Source organism: Phoca vitulina, unplaced genomic scaffold (assembly GCF_004348235.1).
Source record: "Phoca vitulina isolate PV1807 unplaced genomic scaffold, GSC_HSeal_1.0 scaffold7, whole genome shotgun sequence".
NCBI classification, from domain to species: Eukaryota; Metazoa; Chordata; class Mammalia; order Carnivora; family Phocidae; genus Phoca; species Phoca vitulina.
Genome location: NW_022589710.1, coordinates 32,248,787 through 32,263,567, shown reverse-complemented (window position 1 = coordinate 32,263,567; position 14,781 = coordinate 32,248,787). Strand labels below are relative to the sequence as shown.

The 14,781-nt window shown below is 41.4% G+C and overlaps 1 protein-coding gene across 1 annotated transcript in view; it reads left to right on the top strand.

The window, feature by feature from the left end:
- Positions 1-11,834: 11,834 nt before the first annotated feature.
- CCDC175 (coiled-coil domain containing 175) overlaps positions 11,835-14,781 on the top strand; it is a 63,581-nt gene continuing 60,634 nt past the window's right edge. Inside the window, exons 1-2 of the mRNA XM_032405223.1 lie at positions 11,835-12,344; positions 13,454-13,539. Coding sequence (XP_032261114.1) covers positions 12,188-12,344; positions 13,454-13,539 — 243 coding nt within the window. The 5' untranslated portion in view covers positions 11,835-12,187. The remainder of the gene's footprint in view (positions 12,345-13,453; positions 13,540-14,781) is intronic.

The following is a 14,781-nucleotide window of genomic DNA, read 5'->3' as shown; positions in this document are numbered from 1 at the left end:
GCTCAGGCCATGATCTCAGGGTTGTGAGATCGAGCTCTGTGCTCAGCACAGAGTCTGCTTAAGATTCTTTCCCTCTGCTCCTCCCCCACCTCACTGTCTCTCAAATAAAGAAATCTTTAAAAAAAAAAAAAGATCATATTGCATGGCCAAATGGGATTTATTCCTGGGATACAAGTTTGGTTTAACATACACAAATCAATCAATGTGATATACCATATTAATAGAATGAAACGTAAAAAATCATATGATCCTCTCAGAGGCAGAAAAAGCATTTGATAAAGATCAACATCCATTCATGATAAATATGATCAAAAAATAGGCATAAAAGGACATTTTCTCAACATAATATGAAAAGCCCACAGCTAACATTATGATCAATGGAGAAAAGTGAAAACTTTTCCTCTAAGATATGATACAAGGAAAGGATGCCATTTCTAACCACTTCTACTCCACATAATACTGGAAGTACTAGCAAGAGCAATCAGACAAGAAAAAGATATGAAAGGCATCCAAATCAGAAAGGAAGAAGTAAAATTATCTCTATTTGCAGATGACATGATCCTACATGTAGAAAACCCTGAAGATGCCACACACATAAAAAAACTGTTAGAACAGTAAAGTTGCAGGATACAAAACCAACATACAAAAATCAGTTGCATTTCTTTGCACCAATATTCATCTATCCAAAAAAGAAATTTTAAAAAATCCCACTTATGATAGCATCGAAAGGAATAAAATACCTAGGAATAAATTAAACCAAAGAGGTAATAGATCTATACACTGAAAACTAGAAGACACTGATGAAAGAAATTGAAGAAGACACAAATGGAAAGATATTCTATGTTCATGGATTGGAAGAATTAATATTTTTAAATGTCCAAAATGATATTCAAATTCATTGCAATCCTGAAAGTTCCAATGGCATTTTTCACAGAAATAGAAAAAGCAATTCTAAAATTCATATGGAACCACAAAAGACTCTGATTAGCAAAAGCAATCTTGAGAAAGAACAACAGAGTTGAAGGAATTATACTTCCTGATTTCAAATTATATTACAAAGCTATGGTAATCCAAATAGGATAGTACTGGCATAAAAATAGACACATAGACCAATGGAACAGAATAGAGAGCTCAGAAGTAAACCCAAGCATACTGTTAACTAATTATCGACAAGGGCACCAAGAATACACAGTGGGGAAAGGAGAGTCTCTTCAATAAATGGTGCTGGGAAAACGATATCCACATGGAAAACAATGAAATCAGACCCTTATCTTACACCATATACAAAAATCAATTCAAAATGGCCTAAAGACTTAAACATAAGACCTGAAACCATAAACTCATAAAAGAAAACATAGGGCAAAAGCTCCTTGACATTGGCCTTGGCAATGACTTTTTGGATATGACATCAAAAGCTCAAGCAACAAAAGCAAAAATAAACAAGTGGGACTACATCAAACTAAAAAGCTTCTGCCCAGCAAAGGAAACAATCCACAGAATGAAAAGGCAACCCTATGGACTGGGGAAAAAATATGTTTGAATGGCGAGCTCACCTTACTCCTGCACTGGGTAGAGCTCTCAACAGATGGAAGCAGAGCAGGCGTGAGTCTGAGGGGCAGGCCAGGCTGACAGAGAGAGAGGGCCTAGGCCAGGCCTTCTCAGTCCCCTCTCCATTATCACTGGAACAGAGAAAGTAGCATCGTGTAGAGAGGGCCTTCTGACGGGACTGAGGCTTTCAGAGGAAGGAGGCAGCCAACCCTCCAAGACTGTCAGGGAGAAAGCCCAGGTAATGAAGAAATTTTTTGCTGTTCTTTTAACTATCATAGAAAAGTATTCTAGGCTCTATGTTCAAAAGGCAACTTTGAAAATTAAAAATTAAATGTTTCCAGTGAGTTTGATAAGGCCTTCCCCAACACACGCACACACAAACACACACACACACACACACACACCAGGGCATGTACACTTGTCATAAACTTCTAGTTATCTGTATTTTCTTTCTGATACTCACATATTAATGGTTCAGTGCAAAATAGCCCTTTGGCGTGTAAATTTTTATATGGACAAATTGCCCAATGAGTATGATGCATCTAGTCTGAGATAACTATAAATTGAAATAGGCAGTATATGACTTCTCATATGGCACCCATCAAACTACCCAGGAATTCTGCAGGACTTGCTCAGTTCAATACATTTTTTTTTAAAGTGCTCTGATTACAAGGGAACCTACCCCACTATAATCTCTTGGTGACAAATTGATCCTGCCTTCCTTTTTGATTAATAGAGTGTAGCCCATAGGTTTTTTATTTCCCCTAAGTGGGAGAGAACACCCAGATGCTGGCTACCGCAAAATATATTCCCAACAGAATAAATGGAGCTTTCTTCAGGGACTCTATTATATTCTGTTAGGTTATCTGTGTGAATCCATGTGGGTGCCTAGTTTATGGTAGGATCTTTAATCTTCATTGGGAAGAACAGTGCTGAATTAAGAGCATTTCCTCCTAGTCTTATAGGGTTTCTTAGGTAAATGCATTTACTTTTTTTCATTTTTACAAACATTTACCTTATTTTTAATTTTCTTTAATTTCTAAATTGGTTATCATATTAAATGTATTTAGCCAATTGATATATATAATTTTAGCTATCTGATTTATTAGTTAATAGATTATTTTAAACCAATTATTTTAAGGCTATTAAAATGAAACCTTTTAGCAATAATATAGTATCATTGAGCCAGACCCTATGCTGGGCTCTTTACAAAATTTTTTCTAATTCCCAGAATTTCAAAATCCTACATGATTAATATTTTTATACTTATTGTCCAAGTGAAGAAACTAGAACCAAAAATTTTTAAATAACTGGCACAAGTTTACACAACTAGTAAGTGATAAAACAAGGACTTGAAACTTTTTTTGTCTGATTTCGAATCCTTGGCTCTTACCACTGAGTCCTACTGCTTTTCCTGTGTCTCCCTGCCCCCTCCCTACAATCTCTAGCTCGGGAGCAGTGCTGCCTCAGCAAGATTATTTGGTTGCTAGTAAAGTAAAAAACCACTGATGTATATGAACCATACATAGGCATTTATTGGAAGAACATAGGGAGTCCAAGGGCGTAACTGCAGAGGATTATTTTCCCAAAAACAGTTTTGCAACTTTGACCTTGGTGGTTGAAGATGGAAGTACTTAAATTCAGGCGTTACCTAACAACCCTGCCATCAATAGAGGCAAAAAAGAAAGTGCACAAATCTTAAAGAGCTCTGTACCATGGCTTAATTTTACATGCCCATTCATCCTGAACCAGAACACACATCCACACTGCAGCAGAAAAAAGAAATCATCACAGTTGGAGCCATGGTGACAATTCATTCTTCAACTCCGGAAGCTCATTCATCTGGCAGAACTGAGAATTCAGAGTTCTCGTTAACTTTGAAATCATGGTTAAGTAAGAGTTACCATTTTTAAAATAATAATTGAGTGATAATTCTGGTATAATAAAATTCACTTAGAACCAAACTTTTAACTATGTACAATTTAATCTGTGATTCAAAGTGTCCTTCAAGGTCTTGTAATAGTAATGATCATTAAGGCCATCATGAATGTCAGTTCTTGCTATATGGGCCTATATATAAAAGTGGTGTGAGACCCTCAGGAAGTTGCCTTTTTCCTCTAGCCTTTGTTTTCTAATAAATCCTGAACTACAGAAGACTTTTGAATTCTACATTTTTAAAAATTTTGAATACATGAATCTTTCCTATTACCCATTTCAACAACATCTTAAGCATCTGTTATGTGCAAATTGCTGTGCTGGGTGCTATAAGAGATTCACAGTCCCTACTTTTAAAGAGTTCATAGTATAGGGATAATAGCAACAACTAAATTTATGGAGTGGCTCATCTTGTTCCAGGCATTGTTTTAAACACTTTATATTAATGTATTTAATTCTCATGAGTACCTTACAATGAAGGCCCGATTTTACAGATGAGAACATTGTGGCAGAAAGGTTACAAAGCTATTTAGTAATAAGATATTATTCAGAAAACTATAAGACTATAGGATAGTTTCCACCCATGAAGAGTTTAAACAAACTTTGGAGGCTCTGAGATTATTGGGATCAAGGAAGAACTTATGGATGAGACTGCTTTTGAGGTGGGCTGGCAACATTAATGTGACTTCAGTAGGCAGAGAAACCACCTGCAATGCAGACTTTGATTTTGAACAGGTTGAATTTGACATGCTGCAGCTCAGTCGGATGAGGATGTTTAGTCCACAAAATTAATTAATACTTAGAGGGGAGGTTGGGCAAGAGATACACGCTGAGAGTTATTCACGTGGATTCAGCTCTGTCGAGGGAGGAGTTTAGAGAGCATGAAGAGAAGACCAAGGTTGGCGCCCAGGCAGAATGCCCACCTGTAGCAAACAGGAGGAAGGAGACGAGGAGCCAGCGAAGGAAGTGAAGACAGAACGGCCAGAACCAATTAGGAAGTGAGTTTCTAGGGAAGGGTTGGGGAAACTGGGTAATGGCGTCCAGTCCTTCATGAGAGAAGATGGGTGGGAATTGGGCTTGAGAAAATGCTGTTAGAAGATGAGGAAGAGGCAATTCAGAATTCAGGGTGAAGGGGTGCATGACCACCCAGGGGTAGACCACACTTTTAAGAAGTTTGGTAATGAAGGGAAGCAGAGAAGGAGGATGGCAGAAGGGTTCAAGAAGATGCTCGGGCAAGAGTTCTGAGGAACACATGAGGTGAGGGGGAGCTGATTGAGAAAGGTCCTTGAGGGGGTGGGAAGGAATGGGATTGAGAGCTGCAATGACTTACTTATATTTTTATTTTCCAAATGAATCTGGAAAGTCTCAACTGCAGCCATATATGGAAAGAACAGTCAGCCAGTGTTATCTGACATTTTCTAAATTTGCTAAAGACCAAAAAAGAGAGAGAAGACAGATTTTTAAATCAAATTGAGGAGCTAACCTACTCCCGTGATCTTTACTGAATCATCTTCAGATGAATCATCATATCTAAAACACTTTTTAAAAATAATTAAATTGATTAAAATAAGGAAAATAAGAATACTGCTACTTAAAGGTCTTGAGTGTTGGAAATATCTATAAAAAATGCTAAATGAACATTAACAATCATCATTGCTACCTTTCTAACTGAAGATGCCACCTGAAGCATCAGTGACTTAAGATAATAATAAAGACATTCTTGCTAAATATGGCCTTGTTGTATCAGGCCCACTTTCATTTCTGATTACTCTGCAGATAGATGCTCACTTGAGGAAAATCACAATGCCTGTAATTGATTATGATATTCTGTCCTACCATAAAGTGTTACCTTAGGCAGAAATAAACTGAACCACCAAGCAGCAGCCAGCAGGGAGCAGCTTAATCTGTTCTCCATCAACATTTTCACAGCAGCATTGCTTGCAGCATAAAATCCAAACTCCTGAGTTTGGAATCCAAGGCCCTTTGCAGTGAAATCACAACCCAAATTTCTGGCTGGGCTCCTGCTTTTCCTTTCCATGCACCCCATGCTCATCGGCCACACCTCCGTGACTCTGCTGACATCCGCACCCCAGCCCCAGCTCCCTGCCCTGGTGGTGTAGTCACGAGGCAGCTCTGGCAGAGCTGGCTGTGCCTCAGACCTGGAGTCGGAAGGATTGTTCTGTCATGGTGCCAAGGTTACCCCCAAGATGATCGACTCTCTCATCTCTGTGTGATTTTCTGAAAAATAGGTTCATCATAAAAATCACCCTGGCGGGGCACCTGGGTGGCTCAGTCGTTAAGCATCTGCCTTCGGCTCAGGTCATGATCCCAGGGTCCTGGGATTGAGCCCCGCATCGGGCTCCCTGCTCAGTGGGGAGCCTGCTTCTCCCTCTCCTTCTGCCCCTGCTTGTGTTCCCTGTCTCACTGTGTCTCTCTCTGTCAAATAAATAAAATCTTAAAAAAAAAAAAAATTTGCCCTGGAGAGTTACAATAAAGACTACTTAACTCATGGAAGCAGTTCTAAAATGTACATTCTGTAAAAGCACAAAATGCTTTGGAAGTGTGGTATCACACGACACCATACAGGAATTACATCTGGTTATGAAATGTGCTTCAAAACCTACCCTTTTCCCCCACCTTCAAGGCTATTTTCTTGAGGACAGGGGCCAGATCTTATCCATGTGTTCCATCAAAGCCCTGATTAGAGAGCTGGTATGTGACAAAGCCTAACTGATCTGGACTGACCAGAGAGAGTCAGCTTTTAGGGACAACGCAAGGGAAAGAGGGTCTTGTGAGATTGGGCGCTGGCATCTCCAGATTCCTATCCCTACTCTCTCACTTTCCTCCTCCTTTCACTTTCCTCTTTTTGTCTTGTCTCTCTCTGAACTCTATTTCCCCTTCACTGAGAGAATAACAGAAGGCTGACCCCTTCTCATGGCTCAACTCTCCATTCTTCAGAGAGACCCTTCCTGGTCCCCCCCATAAATCTCTGTTGTATGCACTCAGCACTCAGCACAATGTCCAGCACACAACAGGCATGCAACCAACACACGAACCAACGAGTCTGGTGCTGGCGCACGTGCGACCATGGCCTTCCCTGGTGCCTGGCAGGTTTCTTTCCCTCTGTGCCAGCATTTGGCCTCAGAACTTTACCTGAGTGCTCCAGGCAGTCACTGCTGTCCAATAGAAAGGACATGGAAACAAAACCAGTTTCCCACCTCTGGGACAGCAACTCTTGATTTCATTACAATAATTTTCACTGAGGGTTTATGGCCAAGAGGTTTAAGGAAGGTGAGGGATACAGAAAGGACATTAGTATTTGTATTTCAGAAGAAATGCTTTTTATTTTCCATTTAGTAGAAGGAAAAGATAGGAAATAGCATGGGGTCTGTGGTAAGGACATCATTATTCTGCTGAAGCTTCATAATTCCAGTATGTAAAATTCCACTTTACAAATGAAGAATGGAGACGACGAGGTGAAACCACCTAAGCCAATCTAAAACCATTAGCAAATGGTGCAATCGGTATTTGATCCAAATCTCTCTAGCCCAAGCAATTGCTGGTGATGGATGAAAACAAGTAGTCAAGAGACAAAGTTGAAAAGGAGAACTCTTAATCAGGTGTTGTTCCAAACACCAATGTGGTCTGCCCATGGCATAGCTCCATCAGGGACACTAATCCATCTATTTGCTTCTCTAATGATCTGCCATTACCTAGGGGACTTGCTCTTCTTGCCATTTTGCCACAAATGACTGTGTGATGAATCACACAGTGACTCACATTTGCCACAAATGACTGCGGAGAAGTGTAGACTAACTATGAGGCACTTCAGAAGCTGTGAGAAGTCCAAGGGGTAGGGAATCTTTCTCTAATATATAATCATCTTGTAGACCTAGTTATAAAGTCAATGCAAAGGCTTAAATGGGAGAGATCCTACCAATAAAGGAGAGGACCAAGACACCCTTTCTATTCAATGCTAGAAGCTTCACTGATTTCTTTGTAATCCTTAGGAAAGGCCCACCCAGCCAGCTGGTTTGGGCCTGATGTTGCAGCTAATCAATATTAGTCTGGATAACATATGTATGGCTGACATTCCATTGGTAATTCTCTAGCTATTTTGATAGCTTAATTCTCTCCTGCCAACTCTACAGAAGCTGGAAATCCAGACACTCACTGTCCTAAACCTCCCTTTCATGGGTGGTCTTGTGACCCAACTATTGAGAAATAAGTGTGTAAAAAGGACTCTGGGCAGATTTCCTTCCCTGATGAAAGGGAAAATGGGGTTTCTACATGACTCCCCTTTCTACTTCTTCCCAATTTGTACAAGGACATGATGTCTAGGGTTACGATAGTCATCTGTGACCATGAAGCAACAAGCCAGAGGATGAAACACAACATGCTAAAGATGGCAGGGCGTTAGACAAAAAGATCTTATTGGCCAACCACTGATGGGGAGGCAAGGTCATATGCCAGACATTAGGCCCTGAACTTGACACTGGTAGCGTCAAGAGTGAGGAAGACAGAGACTCAGCTTGCTAGAATTCTCACTCCTCGAGGATTTGAGCAGGGTCCAGTACTGAGTCATCATGGATCCTGGTATACTGAACACAAAGCACTGCAACATGCAACCACTTTCCATATGGGAGATGTTTGACACATCTATCAAGAATAGTACCTTGGCCAGGTCTAACCCAGGGTCTAGAAAGAGAACTAAGAGGTTGAGGTTTTCCTTGGAGGTACTAGATTTATGGAAAGAAGGAACAAAAAGAGGAAAATCATCCTCAAAGCCCATGTAGACCTCAGATACTGCAGAAATTGCAGTAAGCCTAAATACAGGGGTATATATATTCCTATACAAGTTAGGGGTCAAACTCCAGGCAGTAGTTGGGTTCTCCTGGCCCCCCCAGCAGCAGAAGGTAAACAGAAACAACTTGCTAACCACAACTCAACCAAAAAATCAATTGCAGTATGGGACTGGGGAATTCTAATATGTTATCCTGGCTACTAAGCAAAAGTCTGCCTTAAAAATATTAAGTGGATCAGGGGTGCCTGGCTGGCTCAGTTGGAAGATCATGTGACTCTTGATCTCTAGGTCATGAGTTGGAGCCCCACACTTGAGTGTAGAGATTACTAAATAAATAAACCTAAAAAAATTAAGTGGAACATGAATGTATCTGTATTACTGAAGTTAAAAAGATGCACAAGAGAAGTGAGATGTGGCTTTTGACTCAGTGAACAGCATCTATAGCCAATGAAGGGTCAGAAAGCTTTTTTATATACTCAACTATATTAAGTTTGTATATTTTCTTTATTTTTTAATTTAAAAAAAGCTTTACTTTGTTTCTAATTACAAAGGTATACATCCTTATGGAGAAATACTTAAATACAGAAATAAGTTCACATTACTCATTATATTAGTTTCCTATTGCTGCTATAACAAATTATCACACATTTAATGGCCTAAAACTACAGAGATTTATTATCTTACCCTTCTGGAGGTCAGAAGTCTCAGTGGGCTAAAATCAAGGGGTCAGCAAGGCTAGGGTTCCTCTGGAAATTTTGGGGGAGAATCTCTTTCCTTGCCTTTTCCACTTTCTAGAAGCCATCTGCATTCCTTGGCCCATGGCCCTTCCTCCATCTTTAAAGGCAGCAAGGTAGTGTCTTTAAGTCTCTAACTCTGATACTGATTCTCTTGTCTCGCTCCTTCACTTCTAGGGACTCTTGTGATTACATTGGACCCATCTGGATAATCTAGAATACTTTCCCTATCTCAAGGTCTACTGATTTTTACCCCTAATTCCATCTGCAACCTTAATTATCCCTTACCACGTAATATAACATAGTCACAGGTTTCAGGGATTAGGACATTTTGGGGAGGCATTATTTTACCTACCACACCCACTATTTTACTAACCAGGATTAACCACAGTGAATATTTTAGTGAACAATTCCTTCCAGACCACTCCCCATGCATATGCATATAGAGATCTACCTATATACTTATTTATGTATATAGATATATAAAAATTGAATATTACAGCTATCTTTTGCTACTTGCTTTTTCCACTTAACCTCATGGGAAATGTGTGTAGATTTCTACCCATTATTTTTAATAGCTACCACATTATCATTTTACCATTGAATAATATTTTTTGAGTAAATACCATGTGTTGAACACAGCATTAAGTGCTCACTTAATTTAGTCCTTACAACATTCCTGTGAACTAAGAGCTATTATTACCACACACCATCCCTTCAGAGCAAGAACACTGGAGGGCGTTCATAGAGAGATTAACTTGCTCCAGAGACACCGTTAGTGGTTAGTGGTTAGTGGTAGTACTCATTTTAACTACCCTATAACCATGCTCTTCACCAACATGGTGACCTGCTTCCTAGGATATGCCACACAGACGTCCCTTAGGTTATTTAAACCTAGTGTCCTACTATAAACCATTTTGGCTGTTTGTAATTTTTTACTATTGAAAATAGAACTGAAATAAACAAGATCATACCCATGTCCTTGGACACACTTGTGATGATTTAAGAACAATTCTTTGAACTATTACTATATGCTAAGACTTTTTTTTTTATGCTAAGACTCTTTATATGTATTTCCAAAATGTCCCTCAGACAAGGTACAATAATTCACACTCTCAGTGTCAACACTTTGAATTATTATTCTTTTTAATCTTAATAATATAATGAGGCAAATGGGTGTATTATTTTTTCTTTGCTAATTTCTTTAAATGTTCTTTCAATATATTTCTTGAGAATTTTTTTTCTTTTATGAAGTGCCTGTTCATGTTGTTTGCCCAGGTTTCTATTTGGGAATTAATAAAGTTCCTTTTAAAGGATGGTTTGGATTTTGTAAAGGTCATCCCACATAGAAGGAACGATGAGTCAAAGTAGAAGCTGAAAACACCTCAGAAAACATGTTCAGGAAAAAGAATGAAAATAGACATAAAAAGTCAAAATCTAAGGACACCTGGGTGGCTCAGTCGGGTAAGCATCTGCCTTTGGCTCAGGTCATGATCCTGGGGTCCTGGGATGGAGTCCCACATCAGGCTCCCTGCTCAGCAGGGACTCTGCTTCTCCCTCTGCCTGCCGCTCCCCCTGCTTGTGCTTTCTCTCTCTCTCTCTCCGTCAAATAAATAATAAAAATCTTTTTTAAAAAAGTCATAAAATCTAAAACAAATCCAGTAAGGCCCCCTTAGAGATTGGCCTCATTCATAGACAATGGAGAGCAATGTGGTCCAAATGAGGTGATGAGCAGGAAGAACATTCTGGTTACAGCATACATGTTGGCTTGCGGGGACCAGTGTGGGTAGCTCAAGAAGAGAGGAACTTCTCACGGGGAAAGTGCCACAAGGGCTATAGAAACGAAAGCGGACGGCAGGAAGGCGCCGGAGACGAGAAAGCTGCCACAACCCTGTGCTGCGCCCACGTGCGCACGCGGACTGCTGAGCGGTTGCCGAGAGCGAGCACGGGGACTTGCACTCCACTGTGGCCTCTCCTGGAGACAGGCCCAGAAATGGCTTCTTGGCCGGCTAATGTCCCACCAGTGTCTCCTCCTGGTGGGACTTAGGAAACCATCTGGCAAGAGCATTTGAGAAGTGTAGTTTCCAGGCTTCCTGCCTCTGTCACACACAGGAGTGCACAGAAAAGCAGGGGGGAGATCGGATATGCCAATAGACCCAACCTAGCAAAAGAGGGGACCCAGGAGAGTGTCCCCCGCCAGGATATGGCTCTCCCTGGAGGGAGGCCTGGATTCTAGAACTAGTTTTGTTACTGACGTGCTGGCTCCTCCAAGGCAGTATAGCAGAGTGATTCGGGGCATAGGCTCAGTGTCCTCATTGGAAAGTGGGAATCATAACCACCTCAGAAGATTTTGTAAACGTTAAATGGGTTACTGTAAAGGACTAAGAAGGTGCCTGCAAAGTAGTAAGCATTCAACAAATGATAGCTATTGTCACTGTCACTATCTGATTTTAGTTTGCCGTCTGTAAAGTTTTAAGAAGAGAGTTAAGTCATCTTTGCTGATTTGGCGCCAGCCAGAGGAAAGGGGAACTAATGGTTGCCCTCAATCTGAGCCTGGCACGGGGCTGAAATCTGGAGATGCAGAGAAAAAATAAACAGTATCCCTGCCTCCAAGAGCTCACCGTTTCATAAGAGGACAGAGGAAAACCACTGATTCAAGGTAAAACGCGCTCAGTGATAGACTAGATACAAGGAAAGTTCTAGAAGAGTACAGAGATGGGTTTGGCAGCAGAGTGGAAAGATCTATACGGACTCCACTTTAAATCCAAAATTATGCTCTGTGACCGTGGGCAGATCACTTAGTCATCCCCGCCTGTTCCCCAGTCCGTAAAAGCGGAGCTAGTAGGACCTGCCTCACAAAGCCGCCGTGGAAATCAGAGCCCCTCCTGTAGGAGCTGGCACAGAGATGCGTTCACAAGTGAGCATTACTATGACTCCAGTGCTCCAGACAAACGTGCAGGACCCGAACAGACATGCAAACCGAAGGAGGAAAGGCCGGCGGGAGAGCGGCCCCGCCCTCCAGGATCGCGTAATTACAGCGGCTGAAGTTAACAGAACCCGGGAGGCACCCACCCCCGGGGGCGCACGGGGCCTCGGCGTCTCTGTCGCCCGTGGCAACCGGCCGTCCTGGCGTCAGGCCTGAGAGGCACCGCGCAGGAGCAGCAAGATGGCCCTGAGCTCCTGGTCCCCAGAGCTGGGGTTCGGCGAGAAGGCGCTGCGGGAGGCAGCCGTCTCCGCCGGCCCCTCCCTGGAGCTGTGCACCTTCCCCTCCTCCCTGGGCTCCTCGGTGGCGACCGCGGCGCTGGAGCAGCTCTTCCTTGTGGGTGAGACGCCTGCGGGCGCCGGGAGGGACGGCGCCTCGGAGGTGGCACCTAGCCGGCACCGGGCGGGGGGGCCCTCAGCCGGGACCTTCCTGCGGGAACCCGGGGTGTCCACGCTACGGCAGATCCCTCTCAGGCTCCTTGGGGGGAGAGAGAGAGAGAGGCAGCGCGGGGGGACCCAGGGCTCAGCTCTCCTGCTCTAGTGCCAATGGAGTGACTTGGCCCGGCTCACACTAGCAACTGGTGACAAACTCCAGGCAAAGCTTGGACTCTCGGGCCACTGCCATTTACCTGCGACTGGGATGCCCACCTGTATTTAGATTATGCATTTAATTTCAGCTTCTCCCTTCTTTTCTTTGCAAGTTAACTTCCTCCAACATTTTGTCATGATAAAGTGGAGAATTTAACAGGCAAACAAGAAAGGGAGTGTTTAAGAAGCTCCTCTTGTATTAAACAAGGAAAATTAGACAAGGATGTTGAGGAGATGCAAACATAATAACCTTGGATGCGGCCTCTCTCCTCATGTGCTTCCTACTTACAGTGTGTGAGGGAAAGGAGAGACCCTTGATATGTCAATGAATGAAAAGGCCTTAGAAGCTCTGTCTACCTCACGCCTACCAGTTTTACAGATCTTTACTCTCATCCCAGGATTTAAATATTGGCACAGAAGTAAAAATGACATAAGGGACTTTGAAAGAGTTAAATAAATGAGTGGGTTTTTTGCAAAATATTATATTTACATGTATACAAATATAAATATATATACTATGAAAACATTCTCAAACCTATATTATAGGCATGTTATATTTATTCCTTTCATAAATATTTATTGAATTTTTTGTCCTATTCTATATAGATTCCTTCTTTCTCCCATGAGAGAGGCAAAGATGGAATATCAAGAGGAGTTTGTCCTCAAGAAGCATTAAATATGTACCTAAGTGAGAATACTATGAATTAGGTCAAAAGAGATTCATATTAAGTACTATAGGAATTCAGAGATAGAAGATATAATTTTCAGCTATGCAGGCATTTGAGCTAGATCTAAAGGGTTAAATGGGATTTGGACAAAAAAATAAGAGATCTTCATTTTCTTTCTTTTTTTTTTTTTTTAGAACAATCACTACAAAGTGACTACTTTAAATGCAACGAAGAAGCTAAGACCTTTCTTAAGGACATTGCTATCGCTGTTAAGAAATTGGTATTGTATTATCTATAAGAACTGTTTTATTTTTCAATCTTCCACTTATTTCTTCATCAACTTTTAACTTAGTACCAACTCGGTTCAAGATACTTGAATAGATGGATAGGGAAAATATTTACCCTGAGCGAAGAAAATGTTTATGTCAGTTCACTAAGTGTGTGCCCCAGTGTCCAGAGCTGTGGGGTGCTGCCGGCTTTTCCCCAAGGACCCTGCCTTAAGGACCTGTGCTGTGGACGAGGGAGGGCAAGCCCGCTTAGGAGAGCAGTACTGCTGCTAGCGGAGCTCCAGGAAGGGGTGGGCCACATGGGCAAATGCTTGCCCCCAATAGAGAAGCCATGCGTGGTGCCTATTCACTCAGTTCTCTGTAAGGAATTTCTTACATAACTGCTGAGAGATGATTTGGCGCCTCTTTCACTGAAGTAGACCGTGCTCGTCAGTGAAAACAAACCAACTCTTTGTTCTGCTCACTGGGCCCCATCAAAGAAATATTTAAAGAATTTCCTATTGAACTGTCACACACATGTCTCTACATGGCCCTGGATGATGTTTACAGTGCTTCCCCCCAGCAGGGTCAGAAGGGTGAGGTCTCTTCATCTGATTTAAACATATTGAAGAATCTACATATCAAATATCTAAAAATGCAGAAATGTGGCTGTAAAGTCAATGAGTTTGAGTCTACAGACTGCTGAGAAAAGTTCATCTCCTTGATGTTTTTCTGTGATTACATATAGATGTATGTGTACTACAGCATTGTACTTTACAATCCCAGTTAAATGAATACATGTATGTAAAGCCTGGGAGTTGGTGTGTGTGTGTGGTGCCCCACCGTGGTACGGTGGAAACCTTCCTCTGCTTTGTTCTTTGAGTTATATTTTCCTCCTGGGTTTGAAGGGGTCAAAATATTTAGTGTGGCTTATTAAAGTATCTACTATATCTCCATGTAATATTTGAGCTGTGAAATCTCTTAGAGATAAATCCCTCCATCTTATAAAGCAACAAATTTTCACTATTCTGGAAGCACTGCATATTTACCCTGGAAGAAAAAAAAAAACTTTTTAAATAGACAAGTAAAAGAAGGAAAGTAAAAACCACCATGATCCCAACACCCTAAAATAATCATAATTAACTCTTTGAGGAATGTCATTCCTGCTTCCAGGGACTAGACGATGCCTGTATTGAATTTTATATTTTTATAGAAAAGTGATCATGCTATATATACAATTATGTAATCTTTTTTTT